General features: G+C 56.9%; 1 protein-coding gene across 1 annotated transcript; it reads right to left on the bottom strand.

Moving 5' to 3' along the window:
* Positions 1-3654: 3654 nt before the first annotated feature.
* On the bottom strand, positions 3655-27455 carry WNT11 (Wnt family member 11). Its single transcript, XM_037838910.1, has 6 exons — positions 27179-27455; positions 23325-23507; positions 13953-14188; positions 12530-12807; positions 9483-9775; positions 3655-4318 (listed from the first exon to the last, which is right to left on the bottom strand). The coding sequence occupies exons 2-6, from the start codon at positions 23405-23407 to the stop codon at positions 4144-4146; spliced, it is 1065 nt and encodes a 354-aa protein (XP_037694838.1). The 5' UTR covers positions 23408-23507; positions 27179-27455; the 3' UTR covers positions 3655-4143.
* Between the last annotated feature and the right edge of the window lie 274 nt (positions 27456-27729).

Consider the following 27729-nt stretch of genomic DNA (forward strand, 5'->3'; position numbering starts at 1 on the left):
TCCCACACTTGGTACAGAAGCCTCCTCAAAGTTTCCATCTCCCCAGGGCCTCCTGAGCCCCGCGGAGCCCTGTCTGGGGTGCTGCCCACTGGGAAGGAGGGAGCGTGTGGCCTGGGTCAGGAATCCTGCTAATGACAGGAATTCTGACACCTGCAATCAACACCTGGCCTTTCAAATCCTTTGGGTTGGCTGCTGGCCCCTGGGGCATCTATAGGAGCTTCTGATGCAAAGGTTTGAGGAGTTTCACTCTAAAATTCTAAGGTACTGTCTTAGTTACTCCCAGAGCTGCCAAAACAAAAGTACCACAAATGGGTGGCTTAAAACAACAGAAAATTATGGTCCCACAGTTCTGGAGGCTGAAAGTCCAAAATCGTGTAGGGGAGAATCCTTCCTTGCCTCTTCCTAGCTTCCGGTGGTTTGATGACAAATCTTGGGTTTCAGCCTCTGCCTCAGTGTCACATGGCCTTGTCCCCTGTGTCTCTTCAAAAGATCCTATTTTCCAAATAAGGTCATGTTCACCAGACTGGAGGTTAGGATTTGAAAATGTATTTTAAGGGGTCACAATTGAACGAAGATTCTAAATCTGAGACACTACAGCTCACAGATTCTGGGAGCCTCTGGGGCCCTGTGATTTCACACCCCCTGCTGTACCTGCATAGGGGGCTCAGCCTAGTTACCTTCTTAGCACCGTGGCCTGGAGGGGGTGAGGAGCAGTGTGGGGACTAGCCCTCCAGCCCCCCTTGGCTGCCCAGCCCCCGGCCAGCTGGGGTGGTACAGAACCTCGTCACAGACCCCGGGCCTGGCCGGTGGCAGCTACACAAGCTCCACTGAGCTCAAGCACCTAGCTGGGTCTTCTGTCCTGAGCCTCCAGGGCTCCCCTCCTGGCCCAGATCCCTGGTCACCCCAGGAAACAATCTTCTGCCTTCCAGGCTGCTCCTCCCCATGCCGGAGTGAAAATGTGTGAGAAGGGAATAGGGTTCAGTATCAGACAAACCTGGGCTCAGCTCCCTGCTCTGCCATGGACTAACTGTGTAATCTGGGGCAGATCATCTCCCCTCCCCAAACCTGTTTCCTCATCTGTCAAATGGTGTTAACAAAACCCACTTTTGTTTTGGGGGCCACCATGAAGACGACTGGGGACACTGTGTTTGGAATGGCAGAGAGTATGTGCACAGTAAGTGGGAGCATTTGTTATTCTGACCACCCCTTCTGAGAACCACTCTGGGTTCCTGGTCTGGTTTCCCCATTTGCTTGTCCTGGTTAAAGTACAAAGACTACCCTCAAATTCAACATTTCTGAGGCAAGTTCTGTACCTAGCTCTGAGTTGCTTTCCCAAGATCCCAGGCCCCGGGGATTCACAGGGGAGGACCCAGCCCAGACAGGTCAGGGAGGCAGATGCGGACACAACACAGACTTTATAACACCCCTGCTCAGTGCAATGTTAGAGGGAACACAGAGTCCATGGAAGTAGTCAGGGAAGGCTTCCTGGAGGAAGGACCCTTCACCTGGGCATTGAAGGAGCAGTGAGCATTGGCTGGCTGCTATGAGGATGGGCGCGACGGCTGCTTTAAAGGTTCAAAGGGTTGTGGGGAGCCCAAGGAGGGAGAGATCTCCCCAGGGAACTGGGGAAGGCTTTGTGGAGACAGGTTGTGAGGACTGAGTGGGATACCAACAGAAAACTGTATGCCAGGCCGAGACGAGGAGTTGCCCAGAGGTGGCCCAAGCAGTCCTGCTGTGGTGTCAGTGAGCCATCTGCTGTGGCTGGAGCAAGGGACACCTAGGGGGTCACAGGAAATGTGTCTGGGGCCTGGGGGAGGGGGCATGCCTGCCAGGCCAAGGAACTGGCGATTGCTTTTGGTGGCCATGGGGAGCCAATGAGGGTTGTGGAGCAGGGAAAGCCCTGGGCCTCTAGGGGCTGGTTTGGTGGAGGCTTGGAAAACGGTCACCTGAGAGTGCCGCAGAAGCCCTGCCCTGGGAGCCCCACACCCCACCTCCAGCCCTCCAGCTCTTATCAGTTCTGTGGCCGCAGGAAAGGCCCTTCCCTTCCCTGAGTGTCCGTTTTCACCTGAAAATGGATTCAGGAGAGACGAGAAGTCTTATCTGGAGGTTGCCTCCAGCCTCTGATTCTGACTCGAGCCACCTCCCACTACAAGGCTGCAGGCAGGGGCCTGGAGGATGGCTGCAAAGCCCTCCCTATTCCCAGCCCACCTCCGTTCCAGCCTGGGGAGTTTGTCCGTGCCCTCCCCACCCCAGGCATGCCTGCCCGAGCTCCAGGGCCCCTCTCTGTCCTCCCAGCACCTCCAAGTGGTGCCTCTGTCCTTAGCTGGCACTTGGAGGGTGGAAAACCCTCCCCTCAGCAGTAGGGCTTCCTCCCATGGACACAGAAATCCATTTTATAAACTTTTCTTGTGTGATCACCCCATATGGGTGATGGATACCTGCTGCCACTTTCTGGGGATCTGCTGTGTGCCCGGCCCGGAGGAGACTTCATCTGTCCATCCCTTGTTTAATTAGCGCCATCCCATAAGCCAGAAAGTGAAGCTGAAATTCAGAGACTCTGCCCCCATCCCTCCTGAGCCCCTGCCCTCACCTGGCTGTCAGGACCCCCACCCCACCCCCACCTGGATTTCCTCCCGCCTCCCTGACCATTACTTCTCAGCCTCCTTTGTCATTTTCTCTACACCTGCTGGACTCCAAAGCAGAAGTGCCCCCGGCCCAGGCCCTGGTCCTCTGTGCTTTCCTATCCCACCCACGGTGACAACACTCAAATGTGCATCTCCAGCTCTGGCCTCTCCCCAGAACCCCAGACTCAAATATCTGCCATCCACTCAGTATTTCCACTTCGTGCCTGATCAGCATCACGATCTTCACGTGTCCAAATCTGAACTCCAGTCCTCCCCAGAGAGCACTCCACTCCCATCTGGGCAAACAGCCCCTTCATCCTTCCAAATGCTCCGGCCAAAATCCTCATGGTCATTCTTGATCCTCCTTCCCTCACACCCCACTTCCCCAAAGAGCACAAATCCTGTTGGCTCCATCTTCAAAACAGAACAGGAATCCGACTGCTTTTCACCACTCCCCCTGCTGCAGGCAGGAGGCTGGGCCTCTCCCAACCACCGACCTTCATCGCCAACACCCCCTGTTTTACAAAAAAACTCCCACAGGGTCACAAAGAAAGCCCACTGCTGCTAGCTGGGGCCCGGCTCTGCCCCTCTTCACCCACGTCTGCGTGCCCAGCTCCCTGGGGTGGCTCACAGTTGAAGCTGGCAGAGCAGGTCATGGACGCAGCCAGGCTCTGTGACCGCCGGAGTGTGTCCCCGAGGGGTGAAGACTCTGCCAGCTGGGTTTATGTTTCAAGACATTTGTCCTCACCCTTGACCAAGAGATCTTCCGGGCAGACCAGGCCCGGGGTGGGGAGTGGGGAGGGACATCAATCGGAGGCCGCCTTGTCTGGAAACTGGAGAGCTGTCCCCGTCAGCCCTGGGAGCCTCTGAGGCCACTCTGGAAGGCCACAAACCATGGGGGCGGGCTGGGGTTTTCTCAGCATTTATTTCATATTGCTGCTTAAAAAGCTTGTTTAAAATATAGATCATTTTATATATATATATTTATATATATAATATATAAAGAGGAATTGAGGCAAGCCACCCCAAAGAAAAAGCTATGCTTTATAAATATGTCTGTAGCTCCCACATCCCAGAGGAAGAAACAAAAAACAGAAAAACATTTACAACCCAAGCTAGTGGTTCCATGTGGTGGGGCCCAGCAGGCTCGGACCCTGGAGTGGGTCGGGGGTCTCCAGCGGCTGCGTGGGCAGCCAGATCCCCCTTCTCAGGCTGTGAAGGGTCAAGTCTGTCCCAGTCTGGCAAACCAATGCCCCTGGCCTGTTAACCCCGCCTGGAAGGCAGCGTGTGTGCACTCTGCACGCCGGGCCTTGGGCTGCTAGGTTATTTTTAATCTCGTTGGTTTCCTTTGATGTCCCGGCCCTCCAGCTCCAGTGGCCAGGCCTTCCGTTCCTGGTGGCTTCCAAGTGGAGGCAAGGCACGACCCACCTCCCAGGCCTGGCATCTGGGATTTAGAAGCAAAAGAATCCGCCGGCCTCGGAGGAGTCCGTGTTCCCGGGCTGGGCGGGGGACCCAGGCCTCACTTGCAGACGTAGCGCTCCACGGTACGCTCGCACCTGCGGCAGGTGACGTAGCAGCACCAGTGGTACTTGCAGTGGCACCGCTCGACCACGCGGTCCGTGTAGGGGTTGTAGCCACGGCCGCAGCACATGAGGTCACAGCTGTCGCTGCCACTGGAGGTCTTGTTGCACTGCCTGTGGGGGGCAGGGCGGACGAGGGGAGGTCAGTGAGGGCCCGGTCAGCTCCCCCTGACGCCCCACAGCTCCCCAGATACAGGCAGCCACAGCCTCCCCACAAACTTAGGTCCCCCCACCTTGGGAGGTGCCCACTTCCAGGCCTTGAGCTTTTGGGAATTGAAAATAGCTTATCTAAGGGCACTTCTAACATTTCCTTATTTTTCTGATAAGCATTCGTCACAATGATGGGGTGGTTTCGTTTTCTTGGGGTTGTCCCTTTTCTATTTCTTCTACTTCTAAAGAACACTTGAAGGATGGATACTCAGACCAGACTGTCTTATTTGATCTTTCATCATGTTGCAGTGATTGTAAAGACCATTTTTACTTTTAGACTCCCAGAGCAGATTCTGAAACACACGTGGCACTGGATGTGAGACCAGTAAGCATCTGGCACAGTGTTTGTTGCGGGGGGGAGGGGGGGTGTCACTGGTGTGCCTCCTGTGGGTCAGGCACCTCCCTCCAGGATTTTCTCTTAACTGGAGGCACACCGTGTCTTTGGGTTGGTGGGATTAGTAGACCCATTATACAGATGGGGAAATGGGCTCAAGGAGGGGCTGAGCACACAGGGTGAACACACAGGCTTTAAACTCAAGTCCAGTGCCGTCTCTCTCCACCCCAAAGGGAACCCAAGCCATGGACCTGCCAGGGGCTGCATTTCTTCCTGAATCACATTTTGGGATAAGAAGACACTGGACACCCCCCCATAAAATGCAAATATCCTTCTGCTGCTATTGGTTCTTCAGCCTCATGAAAACCATCTGTTCAGATTGGCCATTCCTCTAGCTAAGCGGAGGCGCAGCTCAGACAGGGATGTTTCCGTGGGACACAGTTGTGGATAGAGCAGCAGGGGCCTGGGGCACTGGGCAGGGGCAGAAGGATCCCCACAGCCATGTGGACAGAGGAGTCCCAGAATGCCTGAGATGGCCAAGACCTAGGGATGACCACATCCAACCTCATGTTTATTGATGGAGAAGCCGAGGCACAGAATGGGGAAGGGACTTGCCCAAGGCCACACAGGGTGAGCACAGGGTCTGTGGGCCAGCCCTCCTAGAGGAGGAGGGGCAGCTAGGCTATTTCCTGAAAGATGAGCAGAAATCCAACACACAGAGGAGGGCACAGCCTGGCCAAAGGCAAAGGACCTGACCTGCTATAAGAACAGTGAGAGAACAGGTGGAAGGGTAGGGCTGGAGGCAGGAAGGCCAGGGAGGAGGCTGGCAGCAGCTGGGTGAGAGGGGCTGAGGCCTGAGGCGGGCAGGGGTGATAGGGTGGGAAGGAGGGGAGTACCTAGAGACACAGACAGCAAGGGACCTGCATGTGGGGCTGCAAGCAGTTTCTGAGCAGGAGGCAGGAGGGGGCAGCAGGAAGAGCACATGCCCCAGAGCTAGACAGACCAGGGTTCAAATCCCAGCTCTGCTGCTCACTAGCTGTGTGACTTGAGGCAAGTTAGTTAACCTCTCTGGGCTTCAGATTAGCCACTCAAAACCCACTAGTCCCTCTCAGCTTTCTCCTGAAGGCCTCTGGCCAACACATCTACCCTCAGAGGCAAGAAGGGGCAGGATTCCACTTTTATTATTTCTGGATCCCTGACATACAACATCTGAAAACCTGACCTCCAACCTCAGAGCCACAGGAGGCCTGAGATGGTGTCTGGAAGAAGAAGGTGGGGAAGGGGAGACCTAGAGAAAGGACCATGGGCCCAGGGAGGGGCCACCAGGATGGTTCGGACCGGACCTTCCCAGCCAGGGCAGGCCCAGGCCCTGGGGTGTGGGCCTCTGGAAGAAACTTGACAAGAGGGCTAGGGTTTGGAATCCCGACTGCTGATGAGGCCTCAGTTTCCCAGGGTGGATGCAAGTTGTCTTACCTTCCCCAGCTCAGGGACCAGCCTCTATAGAGATATCCCTGAACACATGCCTTTTCCAGTTAACAAAGCTCATTGACATCCAGCCCCTGCACACCAAATCCCCTCCTCTACCGCCGTTCACATTTCTCCTCCAGGAAACCTTCCCCAGCCCCTGGGCTTCCCTCTCTCAACCCGAGCACTTGGCATCTCTCCCTGCACACGCCAGAGCTCAGGAAAAGTGCAGCTGAAATGCAGCCTCCTGTGATGGGTGCAAGAAATAGGAGTGTGTGGGTAGAAGCTACTGAGTGGGGAGTGGGGGGTAGCTTGTTACTGCAGAGAAAGCTGGCAGATGCCGATGTCTGCAGAAGCCCATTTGCAGAGGAACCACTACAAGCTGAGCAAGGCAGGAAGCCTAGAGGCTGGTGTTCCCCAAAGCAAGGGGTTGGGGGGTGGAAATGGAGGGCAAGTCCCAGGGGCCAGGTGGGGATGGCTGGGCTGGGAAGGCCGGGCAGCCTGGGGGTACCGGAGGGAGGGGAGACTCCTCCCCAGTACTTTCCAGATGAGTGACACTGCCTAGTAAGGAGGATCATTCGCCAACCCTAGGAGGTGTGTTTTCATCCCCATTGCACAGATGACGACACTGAACCTCAGATAAGAGAAGGGACCTTCTCAAGCTCACACAGCAAGGGAGCTGCAGTGTCAGGCTCAAAACTGCCCTTCCCCAACACGCACTCACGGTCCCTCCTGCACCCAGGAAGACCCGGTTTGCTCTGGGGTCCTTGGAGGGCTACCCCAGTCCCTCTGTGTTCCAGAACCCCCTCCCCCAGCCCTATCCTCTTTGCACCCCACCCTGGCTGCCTCAGCCCAGGCTCTCCGCGCCTTCCTGTCCCCCTGGCGTGACCTGGTTCCATCTTCACTTGCCTCCGCCTGACCCCCTCAATCTGGCCTGCAGATGGGAGCCTGGGACCCCTTGCAGAGTGTGCAGCCCTGGCCTGTGAGGATGGAGACCCCTAAACCAGCCCTCCCTCTCCTGGAGCCAGGAACATGGGCTGCGGAGGAAGCAAATGCTGGCCGGGCACCAACTATGTGCCAGACACGTTCTCAGACACCTCTCTCTGGTTCAATATTCTTTTAACCCTGCAGAGCACTAGTTCTGGGGAATGCTATTAGGGGCTCCTTAATAAAAGAGTTCCATAGCCAATACCCGTGGGAAACACTGGCTTAGGCAGAGCCTTTACTGCAGGATACCTCACACCCTGTACTATGTTATCGTGCCTTGTGAAGCGCCAAAGAGAATTTCCCAAATGTATTTGATTGCAGAACTCTTTCTGTTGTAGCATCTCAGGACTAGATTTGTCCGGAACCATCTTTGGGAAATGCCAACTCTCCTGAAGCCTCCCCAGCTTCACCTGGCACATGGCATGTCTGCAGTCCCTGCTGGCTCCCACTGTCCCTCCCTCTTGTCCTGGTTGCCGCAGCCAGAATAGGGCCAGCTGTAGCCACCCCAGCCCCAGCTGTGCAACTAGGAGCCAGGGGGCCCCCAGGAGGAGATGGAAGAGAGCCGGGGCCTGGGGAGAGGGTGCACATGTGTCCGGGCAAGGAGGTACCATCCTGCTACGGGATGCAGGCTGACCTTGCTATCCCAAAGGCTGCACGTCTGGATAGGAGTTTGGTGCCCTGGTTTCACCTGCTCTCTGTGCAGACCAGGAAGTCTGAGTGGCCACGGGCTGGCTGCCTCCCCATGTCCCCTTGTGCCTCAGTTCCTCATCTACCCAGAGAGGAGGTTGTATGACATTTATCCTTCCTTCATGTATTCATTCAACAAACAATTTCTGAGGACTTATTCCACGTTAGGCCCAGAATTACTACCCTTGGGGATTCCGGGATGGCAAGGCCCGCCCTGCACCCGGGTGGAGGTCTAACCCAGCCAGGTCCCCAGCTCAGTGGAAGTTCCAGAGCCCTTCCCCACACGCTAAGTGCACATGTGGGGCCAGGCACCAGCCAGGCCCATCCCTTACACCACCCACTGCAGGGGTCAGGGAACCAAGCCCTAAGAGGGGAGGTGGCTTCCCTGGGCAAGGGATGGAACCAGAGAAGAACCTGCCAAGAAAGACTGTCCCACCACAAGCCCATCAAGTAGGGAGATGTGCATTCCTTCTGAGCAGATTGGGGTCCCTTCAAGGAGGGTGTGGCTCTTGAGCAGGGGCTGGGAGGTTTAGCAGGAACTCGATGACGAAGCGAAAGAGAGGGCGGTACCAGCAGAACCAAGGCCTGCAGGCAGGTTCAGGGCACGGCAAAAGTGCAAGGGTGTGAGGTCGCCACTGAAAGGCTGGTAGGCGCAGCCTCTGCAGAGCCTGGAAGCTGTTCTAAGGGGCAGACTGGGGTCTGCAGGCAGAAGGCAGTGCTGAGGAGTTCCGCAGGGGAGGAGGAGGGGTGACCTACATTTCAAGTAAATCACTTTGAAGACCTCCCAGGCCCTGACCAGCTCCAAAACACCCTGGGTGTAACTGAGCTCCCTCAGTCACATTTCTGAAAATGGAATTGGGTTTCCAGTGCACCAGGGAGTCGAGGCAGAAGTCAGTGGGGCAGCTGAGTGAAGATCACGACCTCATCCTTTCTTAAGGCCTGCCTGGATTGGGCAATGCTGGGCACAGAGACCAGTCAGACCTGGCCTGCCCTCAAGGGATTCCAGGGCCCAGGACTCGGGAGCAAGCCCTGGTATGAAGCCAGCCTTGGGGGTTACTGCACATACTACACCATCAGTCTGGCAGGCCCTTACCCTCTGTGTGAGCCTGGCAAACTCCTCTTCATATGCCAGGACCCACTTCAAAAGACCCCTTCTCTGTGAAGTCTGCCCTGTGAAGCCAATGGCCTGCTGTTGTCTCCCTTGCCTGGTCCACTGAGCACCATTCTTTAACCACCAAAGACCAGGCAGCTACTTTCCCAGCCTTTGTCTCCTGATATAGTCATGGTCTCTTCCCATTTCTGTCTCTTCCACAAGGGGGAAGGTAGGCTGGGGGCCTCCTTACTAGTCTCCATTCCCTGAGGGCCCCTGTGTGGCCGAGGTGCACATCAGGCACTCCCGGAAGCTTGGACCCTCCTGCCACTATACCCTGGCATCTCCACTCAGACATTCCTGGGCCACCTCCCTCAGCTGTGCAGTGAAACCACTCCCCAAACACCAGCTGAGGCCCTGCCATGTGCCTAGCCCTGAGCTGGGGTATGGGACGTGCAACATAGCTGACCCTTTCCTGCCAGGGTGGGTGGGGAGCAGACCCTTACCTGTCCTGCGTCCCGTGGGAGCCCACCTTCTCATTCTTCATGCAGAAGTCAGGTGAGCTCTGCAGATAGATGAGCTCCGAGTCCTTCACAGGTCGGATGTCCAGGTCCTTGGGCACCAGGTGCTTGCGGGTGCCCATGGGTCTGTGTACCACCTTGGTGGCCGACAGGTAGCGGGTCTTGAGGTCAGCGGCCACGTCCCGCAGCTCCTGCAGCCCCTTCCAGCAGGTGCGGATGGAGCAGGAGCCAGAGACCCCGTGGCACTTACACTTCATTTCCAGAGAGGCGCGCAGAGCCTGCGGACAGGGGAGGGCGTCGGGCTGGGCGGCCACAGCCCCCTCCCTGGCCTGCGCCAGGACCCTGGCCCGCTCCAGATCCTACCCACATGGCCAGGTGCTCCCAGGGGGTCACAACCCGCTCTGGGCCTCAAGTGACAGAACTTTTTGGTTTAAAGCTGGGAGGAGTTGGGGGTCCTCTTTTCTTCCTCCAAGCTGGGGTACAGCTGAGAGAGGCTGGCAGAGCCAGAGTGACCTTTGCAAGGATAATGTATTCCATTTATCAAGCACCCACTGTATACCAAGTGCTCTAACACATGTAGTGCTCAATCATTTCAACAGCCCTTCAGGGGAGGTATTATTATTTTCCCCATTTTACAAAGAGGAAACAAAGGCTCGGAGAGGCCAAGTCTCATGACTAAGGTTGCAAAGCTAGAAAATCGCGGAGCTGAGAATTGATCCCAGGTCTGAGGGTGAGTCCAAAAGCTGTGGCTTTTCATTGCTCCATGCTTTCTCACTCACGCAAAAATAGAGCTCACTAAATGCTTGCTGGGAAAAAGGAAAACCAAGAGAAGAAAGGAAGTGAGGAAGGCAGGAGAGGGAGAAGGAGGGAGGGAGGGAGGGAGGGAGGAGGTGAGTGCATGGGGACAAGATCCCCCTGGCCTGCCTTGCCCCTTCCCTCCACCGCCAGTTCTCCTGCCTCTTACATGCAGTGCCTCTGATGTGCTAAATGGACACATAATTTCTACCTTGCAGAGTTGAAGGGATTAAATGAGATGACATATATGAAAGGGTATTGTGAACTATAAAAGTTAAATTAATACTGGTTTTAAAAAATCAGTTTAAGTAACGACTCTGCCACACCATCTTCCCTGGGCCCCGGTTTCCCCGTCTACACCTGAGGGACATGGGTTAGTGACTTTCTAAGGGCCTTTCAGTTCTGCCCTCTAAGCCCCCTTCTTTCTACACAGGACTCAGAGGAGAGGCCCTGGGGTCCTTCCCTCCTGCTTGCCCTGTGTAAGAAGCTGTGAGGATCACAGGTCATCCAGACCCACCACCTGCATCGAAGAGATGGGGAAACTGAGGCACAGGACGGCAGAGACTGGCCTAAAGTCACTCAGTGAGTTAGTGAGGGAGCTGGTCAAGGTTCCCAGGCTCCTTTCCCTCTCCCAGCACCAGGAAGTGGGGAACAAGGGAGGCCTTTTGGATATAAAATCTGGGATTTGCTGAGCAAAACCTGTGGCAATGCAAAGGAATGAAGCACACAATTCCAGGGGCATGTTCAACCTCTCAAGGACATGGAGATACTTTTGAGTCATCATAAAAGGTAAACTATATTCGGTTCCTCAGCATGAGATGGGAGGCAATGGGCCTGAGGCCGCCATGTGCCAGGCCCTGTGCTAGTCATGCCGTATGCGTGATCCCATTCAATCCTGCAGCCTGGTGGAGGGGTGCTGCACCCACTGGAAGATGGCCCTGAGGGGGGCCAGTTCCTTGGCATCAGGGCCCTGGGGACAGGCCTCATGTGCCCCTGAGGCTGAGCCCCCTTGGGATTGCCCTGGGGGTGGGGAGTGGGGGCTGTGCCCTGGCAGCGTGAGGCTCAGGGCTGGCCGTGGTGGTGGGAATGGGGTGGGCTCTCAGGCCAGGCTGGCAAAGGGCTCCCGCTTGATCCCTGGCTCCAGAGGCAGGTGACGGGGCTGGGAGGCAGGTGCATGCCTGGGCCTCAGTTTCCCCAACTGTCCAAGGATGACCTGGACATCCTAGACCCCTCCCATGAGGGAGACTGGAGAGAGAGGAAGGTGGAGACTGGAGCTGGGCCCCGCCTGTGTGCCTTTGTTCTTTAGGCCTCACTCGGGGCTTCTGTAACACGGGCATCCGAGGCTGCGGGGAGGGCTAACGAGGTGAAGTCCAGACTCGACACTGGCCAATGGCCAGGAGCAGGTCTGCCTCTCACTGGGCCTGTTTCCCCATCAGTAAAAAAGGGACAATAGTACCTCCCACAGGGCTGTTTTGTGAATCACAGAAGCAAAAATCAGTTAAGCACTGAGCACGGTGTCTGCCACACAGATTGGTATCAAGTGGTGTTTTTTTAATTTTCAAAAAATAAAAAGTTCCATTCATTCATTTACGCATTTGCTCACCCAACATTTTGGGAAATGGGTTGAGGAAAAAGGGAAAAATTGGTGTGAAATGAAAAAATGATATTGAAATGAAAGTGAAATCGATGTTGGAGGAAACTGTGTTGGAGGTCGCATGGGTTGGAGGCTGGGAAGGGTGTCCCTGTTAAATCCAAGAAGATGACTCCTCAGCATAAGACTGCTGGCCACAGCCTGCCCACGTCTCCTCCCACGTGACCCTCAGCTCAGGACCCCAGAGGAACAGCCTGAGGATCCCGGCAGATGGGGAGCATCCAGTCACCCCGCCGTTTTATAGACGGGAACAACCGAGGCCAGAGAGGAAGCAACTTGCCCAACATCACACAGCGAGTCAGTGCCAGAGCCAAGGCCAGAACTCAGAGCTCCCGGCTCCTGCTCAATGCTCCTCTGCTCCCCCAATGTTCTCCAGCCCAAATCCCGAGGGACTCCCCGGAGGAGGGGTCAGGCAAGCCCCAAACGGCCGGAGAGGGGAGAGCTGAGGGGGTCAGAGAGCGCGCTGGGTGTGGGTCAGTCAGGGCCCACCCTCCGCCCCGTCCCCCCTCCATCGGCACACTGGCTGGCCCTTTCCCAGCCGACGGCACAAGCACAACCATCTGGGGCGGGTGGGGTGGGTGGTTACCTGTCTCCCCACTTCACTGTTGTGTAGACGCATCAGTTTATTGGCTTGGGATCCTGTTTTTTTCACCTTCATAGGAGCATCGGAAAACTTGGCTCCCATGAGGAGCCCGTAGCTGAGGTTGTCCGCGCATCCTCCCCAGCGGTTCCCGGGCCCGGGTGGCTCACCTGGGACGGGGCCGCAGGAGCAGCCGGGCAGGTCACCGGAGGTGCAGGCCCGGGCGATGGCGTGGCTGATGGTGGCCGCCGACAGCGCATACACGAAGGCCGACTCCCGGGTCCCTGTGGGGTAGGGGGATGCAGGGTCAGCCCCGGCAGGGCCAATCCAGGGATAGGACCCTGTCCCCTCCCGGCTCCCTGGCCCAGCTGGGTGGGGCTGACTGGGGGCTGGGGTTGTAACCAGGGTGTGCAGGTGGAGGACGGCTCGGGGGCCATCAGTGCCACCCCTCTCTCTCCCCGTGCACGTTCAGCCACGTGCCGGCCTGTACACTCACTCACACTCACCATTCCAGACTTTCACCCCTGCTTGTTCCTGCACTCAGCATCAGGAGCTGCTTCATAGAAATGGAGGCACAGTCCTGAGCTCCCCCAAGAACTCATGACTGATAGGGGAGACCAGTGTGTACAGGGCCCAGCTGTGGGTGCCATGGAAAGGCCTTGGGGTCTCAGCCCTGGCTCCACCTCTGAACTAGGAAGCTGCTTCCTCTTCCCGAGCCTCGGTTTCCTTAACTGTAGAATGGGGGTGATAATACCTACCTCACAGGCTTGTTCTAGAGTTCAGGTAACATGGGAAGGAAGCAAGCTTGTCACGTACATGCACGTGAGCATTTCCATTAAGGATCCACGAGAGAGGCGTGACCGTGCAGGGGATGGATTGGGTCGATAGAAGTGTTTCTACCCATTAACTACCTCTCTATCCTCATGGGTCCCCCACAGCAGAGGTGGTCCTTCTTCAGTCCTTACCTCACTTTGTGCATCTCACAGCAATCTCAGTCGGCACCCCTGCCTCTGCCCATGAGGGTGGGCTTTATAGCATTCTCTCTTATGTGGCCTCTGACATGTGGCCTTAAGTGCAGGAAGCAAGGACTTTGGATCATGAAGCAGGCATCATTCATTCCTTCATTCATGCAATAGGGCATGTGTGCGTTTGTATTATCATGCAGACTCCCCTGCCTGGTATATGCACCCATCCAAACATTCATTCATTCATTAATTCATGCCTGAATACCCCATCTATGATTGATTCATCCACACATATGTTCAGCCATCCATGCCAGTATTTGTCTGTCCATCCATCCATCCACTATCACGTAGCCATCCATCCGTGAATTCATCCGCCTAACTAAACACACATGTATTTAGGCCTGCATTTGTTCATCCATACCTGCTGCATTCAGCAGGCCCCAGCAGCTCAGCCAGATCCCTACCTCTCTCCAGGTCGAGCAGGTAGTTGGGGGCGAGCTCGATGGATGAGCAGTTCCAGCGCATGTCGGCAAAGGCCCTGCGGCAGGCCTTCGTGACCTCACGGGCAGCGTGCACGATGGTGTGCATGAGCTCCAGGTTGCTGCGGCACAGCTGCACCTGTGCAGACACCAGGCCCTCCAGCTGCTTGCAGTGCTGGGTCTGGTTCAGCGCCAAGGCCGCCGGAGTCTTGGACAGCGCCCTGCACACCGCCAAAGGGCAGCGACCAGTGGAAGGAGAGACAGGGCAGTGAGGGGCAGCGTTGCTCCCACCTGCCCTCCCGACTCTGGCCTTCTCCTCAGGGGACTCTGGGGCCTTCGTGGGAAGGAGCCAGCCAGGAGGCAAAGCACCCAAGCAGTCGGAGCAATGGCTCCACTCCAAGCCCTGTGTGACCTTGGGCACATCACTGTCCCTCTCTGGACCTCAGGCCCTCATTTATAACATGGGAACACAACCCCTATCCTGCCTAAGATTTTCCACAATTATGCTAGCAATAAACAGTTCTACCAGCTCACAAAGCACTCACATCCATTACCTTATTCACACAGTGTGTGAGCTGGAGTTACTATTCTTTGTTCATTCATTCAACATTGAGAACCCACTATGTGCCAGACACCATGCTAACTGCTAGATGATTATAATCATCATTATAAATATATACTGTTTATTAAGCATTTACCATATGTGCAACTTGAGTTAAGAGCTTCCCATTTCATTTAATTTTTAAATCCCTGTATTAAAGTCCAACACATATGCAGAGCACTGTTATTAAAGGATTAAAAAGCCACTCCATTTGGTGAGTGTTTGAAAAAACTTAGTTTCTAATCCAGACTCTGCCACTAACTTGCTGTGTGACCTTAGGTAAATCACTGCCCTTCTCTGGACTTCTGTCTGTACCTGTAAACCATATTTCCCAGAATAGGTTCTAATGAAACACTCTGAAAAAGGAACTGATGGCCAAGTACACCTGGGGGACATGGAGTGCTGTGTCCCCCTTGGAAAGTCATGATGCATATTAGCATTTAAAGGCACTGAGAAGTCCTGCAGCCTGCAGCAACAGGCTGAGCATACTGAGCACAAAGCCTTTGCTTGAAGAGTGCTGTATCATCCATGCTTTGGGAGATGCTGGCCTAAGGATCTCTATGATACCTGGTGATGTTATAGGACCTAAGATATTCCCAGATCCTGACTCTGGGCACTAAGATGCCAAGATCCAGGATCAGGGCCCCATCCTGGATCTTTCCGCCAGGCTCTGAGAAGCAGACTGCATCAGAGAAGCAGCCCCTAAAGGGCTCCACACTGACTTGCTCTCAGCCCCCCACCCCAGCCTAGTAGGGAGGCATGTGGACTCCCAGAGCCAGCTGGCTCTCAGCAACCCAATAAAGTCAGGGGGGCAGAACGAGGCTGATCTGCAGCCACAAGTGCTTGAGGGTCCCAGCTGCCACGGCAACAGCAGGGTCGGGGCTGAGACCTGGTGAGACCCAGATCCCAGAACCCCTGGCCCAAGATCCCAAAGGAGACAGCCCGGTGGCAGGGGAATAGCACAGACCTGGGTAGACTCTTGGCTCCACCTCAACCCACCCCCTGTGACCTTGAGTGAGTTACTTAACCTCTTCTCCCAGCATTATTTGAGGGATTAAATCAAACGATGTGCATCACATGCTCTGCCCGGAGCCGACACGCTGTGGTCAGCAACAAATGGCACTTACTATGAAGATCGCCTTGGTGATCTTTTCCCACCTACGGGCGGTCTCCTCACACCCACCTGGTCAAGGCCAACAGCTGCCACCTGACACTCAGGGCCTCTCGACACCTGGCCCCCGACCCTCTCCAGCCCCTCATCCTCAACCCCCATGTGCACTAAGCCCCGGCCTGCCAGACTCCTGGCTTCCCTGACACACCACAGAGTCTCCTTCCCCCAAGCGTTTCCTGATGCCAGGAGGGCCTTTCCCCCTGCTCCAGAAACGGAATGAATGGATGAACTTGATCTACTTGGGGAAGAAGTATTTATTAAGCACCTGTCCTCAAATGTCTTATTTGGTAATGAACATAAGACAGATCCTTTTCTCAAGGAGCCCCTGGTCTAATGGCTGGATAAACCTACCAACAGTTACAAGGCAATGATCCAGCTTGTGTTCCAACTCCAGGGCTGGCCTGGAGAAGGGCACGGGCTTCAGACACCAGTTGTGTGACGTGGATAAGTTTTCCAATCTCTCTGAACCCCATGGTCCTCATCTGCTATAAGGAAATGATCATTTCTAACTCAAAAGGCTATCTGATGAGGCTTAAATAAGATAATGTATGAAGTATTTGGAACATTCATAGATGGGATCCCTCTGTCAGGTGAAACCTGGACCAGAGGGAGCCAGATGAGCTGGGTTCTAACTCAAGTTCTGCCCTCTGTGCTGTGCAACCTTGGGCAAACTGATGCCCCTCTCGGGGCATCAACTACAAAATGGAGACTACTACATTGTAGGGGTATTACAAAGCCTGAACGAGATAATACGTGTTACATTAAGTACTCAATAGGTTAGTTTACTTCCTGCTGCCTCTCACTCTCCACCATGCACCGCTTACCCTATGATCCCAAACGATGCAACTTCTAATCATCTAGAGACCCAGGAGGCTGGTGCAGGGCAAGCAGGCACAGCCTGGTGTCTGCCGTTGCGATGACACAACCCAGCCTGTCTGAGATTGATTGTGGGTGTCCTGGGCAGTCTCCCCTCACCCCACCCCACCCTAAGCAGGGAAATGTTTCGTGTCTCTGGATGCCGACACCCAGCACGGGACGGAATGCAGTGCAGACCTCAGGCCGAGAGTTTTGACCTAAACTGGACCGTTCTGGTGATCCCCGGCCTTCTGAGCCACTGGAGCCCGCCTACACTGGGAAACCTCTGTGAACCTGTGGTCTGAATTCCTGCAGCCTTCACCGGCTGGGGCTTGACCACACAAAGGCATATGTCATCGCCTCGGGGTGTTTCTTGGTTGTTAACAGCCCCTCCCCCTCCCCCAGCAGCACTCAGAGGCTTACACTGTTCACACCTGCAGCTGCTGCTGTTGTGACGTACACTTCAGAGTTTACAGAGCCCCTCTTTCAGGCCTCCTCCCGTTCTCACAACACCCTTCTCACAACACCCGGAAGGAAGGTGTCGGCCTGGATGAGAGTGCTACTGCCCCTTTGTACAGAGCAGAACACTGAGGCAGAGCCAGGGCTGTGCGTGTGGGCGTCCCCAGGCCCCAGAGGCCCCGCCTCCTGCTGCGGTCAGTCCTCCCCCTTCAGGCTGTCCATCCTCTCCTTCCCGGGTCCCCTTTTGCTGGGCATCGGCTGGGGGGCTGTCCACACCCAGCCTGTCCTGATCCCACTCTGCCCTTCACCCTCACCCGACTTTCTTTCCCTCCCACCCCCAGCCTTTTTTCTCAGCTGTAGAATGGGAAGGATAAAAAAAGATACGAGCAAATAAAACACCAGGCTCCCCCAGTGGCACTGCCTCCATCTCATTTCCCTGGGCTTCTGCTCCAACCAAGAAGTGGGATAATAGGCAGTTCAGCTCAGGCTAACAGGCGATTCCTGAGTGCTGGGCCCTGCGGCCCCTGGGGAGGGGTGCTCCGTGCTCACGGTGCCCGGGGTGTCCCATTGGCTGGGGTCCCCTGGGCGAACCCCTGAGCCACTCCAGGTCTCGGTTTCTTCATCTCTGAAATGGAGACTCCTCAAGCAACAGCCCCAGGCAGGCTGTGAGAGAAGAGGCTGCAAGGGAAACCTTAGTGGTGGCTTTCCCTGGTGAGGGCTCCAACTCCCCAGGCTGGGCGGAGGGTATATAGGAAGCTGTTAGGCAGACTCCTGGTGGGTGGTAGGTCAGGGGGTCGGGTCGGGGAGCTGGGCAGGCTTGGGGTGCGGCCTTGGAGGAAGAAAGAGGTGCTGCGGGGAGTGGCTGGGACGGGGAGCTGCCTGCACCAGCCATGGCCTGCACCGCCGCCGCAGCTGCATGCTGGGGATGCCCGGCCCCGGAGCGGAGCGTGCAGCCCAGAGACCAGGAGGCGGGAGGCAGCGGTTTCCACTCCCAGGGAGGGCGAAGCGGGTCGTCTGGTAATTAGTGGTAATGACCGTTTCTAACTAAGTCCCCCTTAGGGAGGTAATCAAGGATTAGGGCGGGAAGTGGGGGAGTTACCCGTCTGGACATCTTGCCCGCTTGCCTCCACTCCAGCAGATTCCTAATTGAAAACATTTTGGTCTATGTGGGGGTGGGAACATGGGGGAGAAGGTGGAAGAGAGGACAGGAGGTGGGCAGAGGAGAAAGAGAGTTCACAGGCAAGGCCTGTGCCGGGGCCTCCACTGGGGTGGCCCAGGGCTTCTCTCACTGGGGGTTCAGAGGCTCTTCTGGGAATGGCTGGGAGGCAGGAGACTGAGTACAAGCTTTGGTTCAGCCACTCACCGACCCTGTGACCTTGGGAAAGTCACTGTCCCTCCCCAGGCCTCAGTTTCCCCATCCATAATGTTCCCTGTCCATGAGTAATGCAGGCTCCCACGGTGAGGGTGTTTTAGGGTCACCCGAGCCTGGCCATTGGCTTCACCTTCCACCCCATGGCCTGAGCCACAGTTCCCCTTCTCCCTGTCTGCTGCACCATCTCCACACCTGGGTGGGCCTCCCTCCCTAACGCCACTCAAATCCAGGTCAGGGCCACTGTCGTCTCCGGCCTGGTTACTAGTCTCCCACTGTCCTCCCTGTCCCATCGGTTGCTGAGTTGGTTTCCTGGTGTTGCCAGTAGTTCTACCCTCAGACAGCCCTTGGGTACCTGGCCCAGGTAAGGCAGCCTCCCATGGAGGGCCTTCCTGCTGAACCTGAGCAGGGCTCTGGCCAGCTGGGGGCGGGATGCTCCTTTGAGCTGAGGGCCTCTCTCTGTAACTCCACAGTTAGGGAGCTCTGAAGTGAGTGCTGTCGCCACCCAGTCAGAACTAGGTGAGTCTGCAGGACAGCCAGGCTCAGAGGTCTCGGAGGTCCACCACCCCCCACCCCCCCACCCGGAATATAGCCTTCAGTCCACGCTACCCCCTCAGGAGGAAGACGGGATGAGGATAGGTCTTGGAGGAGTCCAAAGTCTGGTGATGGTGTCGATCCTAACATCAACAGCCATGCTTCTGCTGGGGGAGGAGGGCTTCCAGGATGAAGTGAGGGGTCCCTGGTCAGTGCTGGGGACTAGGGGCCCATGACCTTTCTCCTGGGAAGCAGTGTGGTTCTGCCTCTGTGGACCCAGCTGACCCTGGGGCGGGAGAGCCCAGGCTCCAAGCCAGACCTTTCCTTTGCTTGGCCCCCATCCACCTCCCTCCCCTTGGGCTCTCCCGGGCCATATCCCATATATCCCATATATCCCGTCATGCTGCCCATGTGGCAGGGAGGATGGAGCGGGAACCTGGGTTCTAGGCCACTGGGGCAAACAGAGTCTCTCTCTGTACCCCCAGCTCCCAGGATGACCTTGGGGGCCTCTCCCTTGCTGATAAGTCGTGACTCCTCAGTTAGGTCCCAGGGGACCAGGGCTCCCAAGAGCTGCCGCTCCCTCACCCAGCACCCCTGGAGCTGTGGCTGCCAGCCCAGGCAGGAGGAGCCCCTGGGCTCTGGGGCTTGAGCGTCCTCCTGTCCCCTTCCAGGCTTTTTCTTAGGACTCCAGGGCCAAGAGGGGACCAGTTCAGCTCCCTCTCCCTACTGTATAAATGGGGAAACTGAGGCAGATGAAGGGACCTGGAGCCTGCAGATCCAGTCCTGCCTAGAGGTGACAGGGCTCCCTTTCACACCCATGACTGCGCAGATGTCACCTGGGACTGGAGCCCACCCACCTGCCTCACATGCTGATCTACCTGCGAACCCCACCCGCACCCCAACTGGCTTTAGTCTGTGACTTGTCAACTGAGAATGTGAAAAGCAGCTTCCATATCATTGCCAACTTCCAAAGTGCAGATGGGGAAACAGGCCCAGAGAGGCGCAGGACTTCCCAGACCTGTATAAGCCGATCAGAGGCAGAACTAAGCTAGAACCAGGCCTGCCAGGTCCCAGCTAGGGCACCTTACACCCCTATTTTAGAGACGAGGGAGCTGGGACTAAGGCTAAAGTGATTTGCCTGAGGCCTGTGACTAGTGAACTGGCAGAGCTGGGGCTGGGATCCCGGTCTCCTGACTCCCAGTCTGGGGCTCCTTTCACCCCACTTTGCTGCAGCTATGTCCCTTATGGAACCTCTTGGGATTTTCTCTCTCAAGAGGCCCCATCCCTGAGAGAGCAGGAGAGTGGGGGCTGCCCAGGGAGGGTGGGGCAGCCTTTCTGGGCCCTCGCAGCCTTCTGGGCCTTTCCCTTCACTGGGGAACCCCAGTGGTTCCACAGGAGTCAGGAACCACCCTCAGCCACTCCCTCCACCCACCCAGGGCAGGAAGAGAAGGGGGTGGATGGCACAGACCTGGTCTTCTACACTTGCTGGTCTGAGAGTTTCCCAGCCCCTGGCTGGGGTGGGAGGTGGGGTGGGGGAGGGGTCCTCAGGTTATTTCTGGTCAAGTGCTTCCATGGGCAACCAGACTCGGACTCTCTCGCCCCCAACCCCCCAGGAAGCTCAGGCTGAGTCCCAGGTTCCCAACAGGTGGGCATCCTGGGTCACTCAGCCACATCTGGTTTCAGTTCACGTGTCAAATGTCCCTTTCATCTCCAGCTCACTTTCCAAAGTCCAGGGCAGCAGGGCCCCCTGGACAACCCCAGGACAGCTGAGCCTTCTGGATGAGTCTCCAGCCTCCTACCCACACTGCATGCTTCCCTGTTCCCAACCATCCTATGGCTCCCTGCGACCAACAGCAGGTTGGTTAAGCCACAGAGTCAGACACCTACTACCTGTGCCTGCTGTTAGTTAAAAACTCCCCATGCCTCCGTTTCTGCTTCTGTTTAATGGGAGTAATAACAGAACTTACCTCATAGAGTGGTTGAGAGATTTAAATGAAATAATCTACATAAAGTAACTTGGAACTGTGCCTGGCATGTAGCAAGGCCATATATATATCTATGTATGTGTGTGTTATTCTTAAACCCACCCTTTCTGTTTCCCTGCCTATATTAAGCTCCAGCAAGACTTTAACCACTATTAAGAGGTTTGGCCTCTTGTAGCCAATCTGCCTGGGTTCTGATCCCACAGTCCTCATTAACCGGCTGTGTGATCTTGGGTGAGTTACTTAACCTCTCTGTACCTTAGTTTCCTCATTTGTAAAATGGGGGTGATAAAAATATCACCTACCTCAAGGGAGTATTATCAAGATTAAATAACTAAAGTTCTCAGCACAGTGTCTGGCACATGATAGTAATGTTCTGGCGGCATTTCTTATTAGGCTTTTCTCATTCCTGGTTTCTCCAAGTTTCTCCCACTGCACCGTCCTGCCTCTATGCTTTTGCTAGGATGCCTGCTTCACATTCCACCTCTGCCTTTCAAAATCCTACCCATCCTTCAAAGCCCAGCCCAAAAGTCACTGCTTCCAGAGGTCTTTCCTGATGTCTTTGGGTGGAACTGACCACTTCTCCTCAGGGCTGCCGTGGTCCCTCTCCTAGGACACTGGCCACAGTCCATTTTGTATTTTACATATCTACCTCCCCCAAGAAGTGGTGTTTCTTTAAGACAGGGTCTGAATTGTACCCATTGCTGTGGCAGCCTGAGTCATGCAGTGGGGACAGCATGGACTTTGGGCTTAGCCGGCCATCCAGGCTGTATTCTACCACCTTGGGTAAGTCACGCACTTCTCAGAGCCTCATTACCTCTGCATTCCCACTGAGAGAAGAGATGATAGCAGTGTCCCTCACCCCAGTTTTCTGCCTCTGATGCCCCTTATGCCCCCCAGCAAATCCTTTCGCTCTCTGGGCCTCAGTTTCCTTATCTGTAAAATGGGGTGGGAGCTGATTTACGGATGAGAGGTTCCTGCCAACTCTGACAGTGTCAGGTACCCTGGTAGCACAAGGAAGATAACTAATATCTCACAAAATTCATCAGGGACAGCTAGGAAGATCTGGTGCCCCAGGGCTGGAGACCACTAAGCCCAGGCTTCTCCTTGCAAACTATAAACTGCAAGAAAATGGGGTTCCCCTCTTGAATCACTAATTAATTGATAACTCAGCCCCAGAAAGGGCAGGGCCATTGACCTAGCCACTGTTTGCTGGCAGCCCAGCCACTAATCGCCCTTGTCTTCTAACTAATCCCCATCCAGGAACCCTCCCCTTGGCCCTCTCCGGTCTTATCTGCATGGCTCCCCGCCCCCATCCCAAACTCCAGTCCCGGTCTCCTCCTTTCCGACTCTGACTCTCGGGCCTTTGCTCAGGGAGTCCCCTCCACCCAAAGTGCCCTCCTCCCACTGTTGTCCCCACCAGCAAAACTCCAAGTAACTCCTCAGGCCCAGCCTAGAAGCACCTCCCCTGAAAGTCTCTGCATTGTCCCAAGTCTGTGCCCCCCACCAGGCTGTCTTCCCCTCCTCTGCCTCCCCTCCCCCCACTACACCACTCTGGTCTCTCCGAGGGTACTTGGAAGCTTCTGCCCTGCTCTGAGTTATTTACAGCCTGGGCTTATCTCTCCCAGCCCAGGGGGCAGCAACTCCAGGAAGGGGCTGGGTTTTACTCCTCATTCGCCCCTGCACAGCCCTCAGCCCGGCAGAGTAGGCACTCCCTTCTGCTGGACTGGAAGTGAGACTCTCTCTCCCACCTACCTCTCCATTAATAATTTATATGTGAAGGCATACCTTTCACATGTGCACAGCACCTGACAGTTTACGAGGTTCTTTCATAAACCTCTTTCTCCGATCTCAGGGAGGTGAAGATTCTCATCCTCCTTGTCAGAGGAGGACGCTGACCTTCTCAGAGGTTGAGTGACTTCACAAGGTCACCCGAGGGGTCAGCACTGTTTCTGACCTCCAGCTAGGGTCAAGGAGACCAACAAGGAAACATAACATTGAGCGGGCCCCTGTGTGCCGGGGCAAACCCTCTTGATTGTGCCCCTTGACGAGGGTGTCTTTTGCTATCTGCCCCTGCGGAGGTCTCCCAGCTCCTCAGCGGCCTTTGCCCAACAGTCAGCTGCACAGGACGTGGCAATCTCATCGCCTCCCACGCCCGGTCTCGCTCCTGCTTCGCCACTCCCCACTCCCGGGAGGTAAGGACGACAGTTACCCCACTTTGCAGAAGAGGAAACGAAGAAGACTGATTTGCCCACGACCCCCAAGCCAAGTTCGGCACCCGGATCTTCGGCACGCTCGCCCCATCCAGTAGGCTCCTTAACGCCCTCCGCCACCCCCAGCCGCCCGTCCCGGGGTCTGTCCGCGTGGACGCGGAGTCCCTACTTACAGCCACTTGATGCCATAGCACACGCCGGTCTGCAGGGCCAGGGCGAGGAGCAGCGCCTCGCAGACCTGCGGCCGCGCCCTCATCGTCGCACCCTCGGCGCGCTCGGGGATCCGACCCTCGAGGAGCCGCGCCGAAGTCCAGCCGCCCACACGGCCAATGCAGCTCGTCTTGCGCTCGCGCCGCCTGCAGTCGGGGAGAGCGAGGCCACGGGTTAAGGCGGCGGGCCCGGCGGGAGGCGCGGCGGGGACGGGGTGGGGGGGGGGCGTTTTAGTCAAATTACAAAGGAGGGGCCCGGGTCTGGGGAGGTCGAGCGCACGGCGGCCGTCCCCTCTCGCCCTGCTCGGCTGGGGGACGCGGCCCGCGTCTGGCTCGAATTAGGTGCCGCCGGAGGGCGGCGGAGGGCGGGTCCACCTAGCGCGGCCCCGTGCGCGCCGCCCGCGGGCTCCGGCAGCGCGTTTGCGCCCCTTGGGCTGGGACCTTGGCTGCCGCGGGAAGGCGAGGACGAGAAACACCGGGAGAGGCCGGGCTGAGACAGGAAGAGACAGCGAGAGGGAGAGAACGAGGCTGAAAGAGACTAAGGCAGAGAGAGAAACCAGAATAGACACACAGATCGAGGGACCGAAAGGAGAGGACAAAGGGAGCCGAAGGCGGAGGCCACGGGCGGGCCAGAGGAGAAGCAGGAGAGATTCCGGGCCCAAGACCTGGATTCATATCCCCGCAGAACTGATTATTTGTTATTATGGACTTGGCAATTCTTCTTGGCCCCTGGGCTTCTGTTTTCCCTCTTTATAAACTGGAGGTGATTCGGGAACAATTCATTCACCTTTTATAGCGCTGTTCACCTAACTCGATCCCATTTGTTACTCCCAGCAGCCCTGTGAGATCAGTATTGTCACTGCCCTTGTCTCACAGATGAGGAAACTGAGGACCAGAGAGGTGAAACAGGATTATTCAGCCGGTGAGCGGTAGGTCCATGCCCAGTGTTCTACTCCAACGTCTACTCGGTTGTCAGTGGGATCACCGACCTTCAGAAGACAAGGAAATGGGAACTTGCTCTGGGCATCAGTTCCTTAATCTGTGAAGGGGAAGGATGAGACATGGGATGGCAACACTCTTCTGCCTGTGAGGGTTGTTCGGGGTCCCAGGTCTCTCGTGCCCAGCCCGGAGCTCAGGCGGGGCAGCGGGTCTATCAGCTTTGGCCGGACAGAGAAGCTCGCGGGCGGGAACGATACCATCTCTGGTCGCCAGGCGGTGCGCTCGGGCCACGGAGGAGCCGCGTCCAGTCCCGCCCGCCGGCAGTCCACAGAGCTGCTTTCTCCGGCTTTTTTCTTTTTTTCCTCTTCATTCTCACCTCATTAACTCCCTTCCCAGCTTCTCCCAAATTCACCAACACCTGGCGCTAGCCCGGAGTCACAAAGAGCCGCAGCCTCTCTCCCTGGGGAGGAGGAGAGACAAAGGGATTCCTTTCTAAAGGATTTGAGGGAGTGGAAGAAGGAGGCTCCAGCCCTAATGGGCCGCTTGAGCCGAAAGGGACTGTTCTCAGCTGCCTGTGTAAGCTGGAGCAAGCCCTCGGCCACCACCCCGGCCTCCGTTTCCCACTACGTTAAAAACCGGGGGACTTCACTTTTCCAACATCTCCTAAGGTCTTTCCAGTCTCCCAATAGTCTGGGGATCTTGGAGCTCCCCTCCATCGAAATTTCTACTGTTAGGTATACCTATGTAGTGTGTGCACCTTAAACACACAGAGATTTGAACACGTTTTCTAGAGACTCTTGGTATAACCCAGGGAAAGGCAAGGAGAAAACCCTGAGAACATTTTTTCCTCCTCCTCAGAGCCCCTCCAACTAGGCGCACAGCACAGACATGCTTTGGTACAAACATGCAGGGGGTGGGGGACGAGTGTCTCAGCAGAGTTCTCCTGTATCCAAACCTTTTGTCTTACTGACCTTGGAAGTTCACTACACTCCTCAGAACAAAAAAAAATGGGCTGACTGGGGGGCGGGGAGGGCGGGGCGGATCGAAACTCCAGTCACCGTCTCTCCTCATCCCTTCTCCAAAGCATTCCTGGGTGGGGAGGGAGTGGGGCTGTAAGCGGAGAGAGGAGAGCGGGGGATCCGTGTCCAGTCCCACTCGCCCAGAGAGAGGAGGGGCCTCCCGGATCACACAGCGGACGGGGACCCAGGCCTCCAGCTATTCCCGGCTCTTCCCTAGCGGCCCCAGAGGTCCGGGACTTCTCCCTCCGCCACCCCAGCTCATCTCTGGGGGAAGCAACGCCCGGCCTGGGCCTCTGGGCCCTGGCGGTTATTTCTGTGCTGTCCTGGGCAGCCGCGCGGGCCGCTGGGTCACCCTCTGCCTGCGCCGCAGGGATTTGTGCTCTTCGGCCTCTCAGAGCCCGGTGATCGCCGGGGGGCACTAAGCCCGGGTTCGAGTGGGACGGCAGCAGCGTCCCGCGCCGTAGGACTTGGGGCAAGTCCCCTCCTCTTCCTGGGGTCAGTGTCCAGGAATGTAGAGTAAGCCCTCTCGGTCCTGGTCGTTCTATAAGACACCCACTTGCGTGGTCAGCCCTGAACTTCCAGACCCCTTCCTTAAGGCCCGGTGCGGCGCCTCCCTTGTGGTGAGGCGCGTAGAGCGCCCGAGTCAAAGAGCTGCCTCTTCGAAGACTTAAGCTGTCCTCTCCTGCCCCAGTTAGAGGAAAGATCCAAGCTATACCCGCTTGCAGCGGGCGGTAAACCGGGCCGTTTGCACACACTGGGCACCGCAAACGTAGTACCCGCAGCCTCGCGCTCCCTACAGTTCGTCAGAAGTTTTGGGCTCTGGAAGTCCTTGGAAACCGACGCGCCCGTGTTGGGCTGGGAGCCGGCACTGATCGCTCGGGCAGAGTGTTCTCGCCGGGCGGAAGGTCGGCGCCTGCGGGGCCTGAAGCCTCGGGACGTGCTGCTCGCGGAACGTCCCCGGCGTGCAGGTGACGCCGAGCGTCCCCTTCAAGGGTACCTGCGAAGCGAAGCTAGGCTGGGCCGGGCCCGCAACCCGGCTTTGACCCCAGCCTCTAGTCTGGAGAGATAGATGTCTCCACTGCAGAACCTGAGGGCTGGGTCACCCCGGGGACGGGTTATTTTGGAAGTGGGAAGGGTGATGTGGAGGAACCGCTGGAGCCGGCCCCGGCGCCCCCAAGGATTTCTGTGGACAGGCAGGCACCTCAGCGCCGGGGACCCGGCTGTGGGGCTTGTGCGTGAGCTGAGCCAGATGTTCGTGGCGGCTCCAGATGTGCCGCGAGGGGCCAGGGATAGGATTCTCCTGCTCCCCACCCCCCACCCTAGATCTCAGGTCTGTAAACAAGTTCTCGGTTCTCTCTTGTCACTGCCACCTCGGGAGCCGTTCTTTCAAAGCGAGGCGTCCGCCACCCCCTTCCCCGCCCATATGGCGGTTTAGAGTGGTCGAATTTCTCTGCCTTTTGCCACACTCTCCCGCTTCACCACACACACCCTTCGCTGCGGGATCCAAGACCGCCACCCCCGGGATGGCTCGGGCATGACCTCATCCGCCCGCCGACTAGGAGGAAGGGGGTCGAGTCGGGGCCAGGGCCGGGAAAGCTCGGAGTTGGAGGCAAGAACCGTACAGCACGCACCCCCAACGCGCATTCCACCAAACCCGAGCGCCAGACCCCCGCGGCTGCGCCCGGCGATAGGAGTCTTCCTGAAGAGCTGCAGAGGAGAAGTGTAGATTGGGGGGTTTGGACTGCTTACCCCGGAGTGGGTGTCCAAAGGGGTCGCGGCGGGTGCGAGAAACACTATCCCCCTCGGACTCGACCGCTCCCAGCCCTAACGGGTTCCCGCTAAGCGCAGTCGGCTGCTCACCTCCTGGGGCCCTCGCCGGGCTTGCTCTGCGTGCCCCGCTGCCGGGCCGACCCCGGGAGCGGCGAGCGCGGCCCCCAGAGGGCCTGAGTGCACTCTTGGCTGGGCAGATGGTGAGGATCCGACGCCCTCTTCGCGAAGCGGCAGGAGAAGGAAGCCGGTGATCCTGGCAAGAGGCGGCCGGCTCCAGTCCTGCGCGGACTCTGGAGCGGTTCTCCTCCGCTGTGCTCGGCTCTCCCGGCCTGCGCTCTGTGGCTCGCCGGAGCTCTCTGCCTCGGCGGGCGCGATCTCTGGCGCCGGCTGCCCAAACTGCTTTATAAGGCGCTGGCGGCCGCTTTGATCCGCCCACGTCAGCGCGCCGAAACCGCACCGGGTGGCTTGGGCCGCGCGCTGCGTGTGGAGGCGGGGTCCCTGCAGAGGCGACGGACCCCGAGGCGCCCGCGGCCGCAGCAGGAGAGAACTTCGCACCCTGATAAGTTAGAAAGGGTGGGGGTAGGGGGCGATTCTTGGTAACTATAGCTGTGTTTCCTAGCTATGCGTGCTAAGTGCTTACT

This window comes from Choloepus didactylus, chromosome 6 (assembly GCF_015220235.1).
Source record: "Choloepus didactylus isolate mChoDid1 chromosome 6, mChoDid1.pri, whole genome shotgun sequence".
Classification (NCBI taxonomy): Eukaryota; Metazoa; Chordata; class Mammalia; order Pilosa; family Megalonychidae; genus Choloepus; species Choloepus didactylus.

Excerpts from the sequence above, each read along its gene's own strand:
- WNT11 (XM_037838910.1), bottom strand. The coding sequence starts at position 23,407 with ATGAGGGCGCGGCCGCAGGTCTGCGAGGCGCTGCTCCTCGCCCTGGCC. Across the intron at positions 14,189-23,324 it reads TGCTATGGCATCAAGTGGCT|GGCGCTGTCCAAGACTCCGG; the intron begins GTAAGTAGGGAC and ends GGCGGTGTGCAG. Across the intron at positions 12,808-13,952 it reads CCTGCTCGACCTGGAGAGAG|GGACCCGGGAGTCGGCCTTC; the intron begins GTAGGGATCTGG and ends CCTACCCCACAG.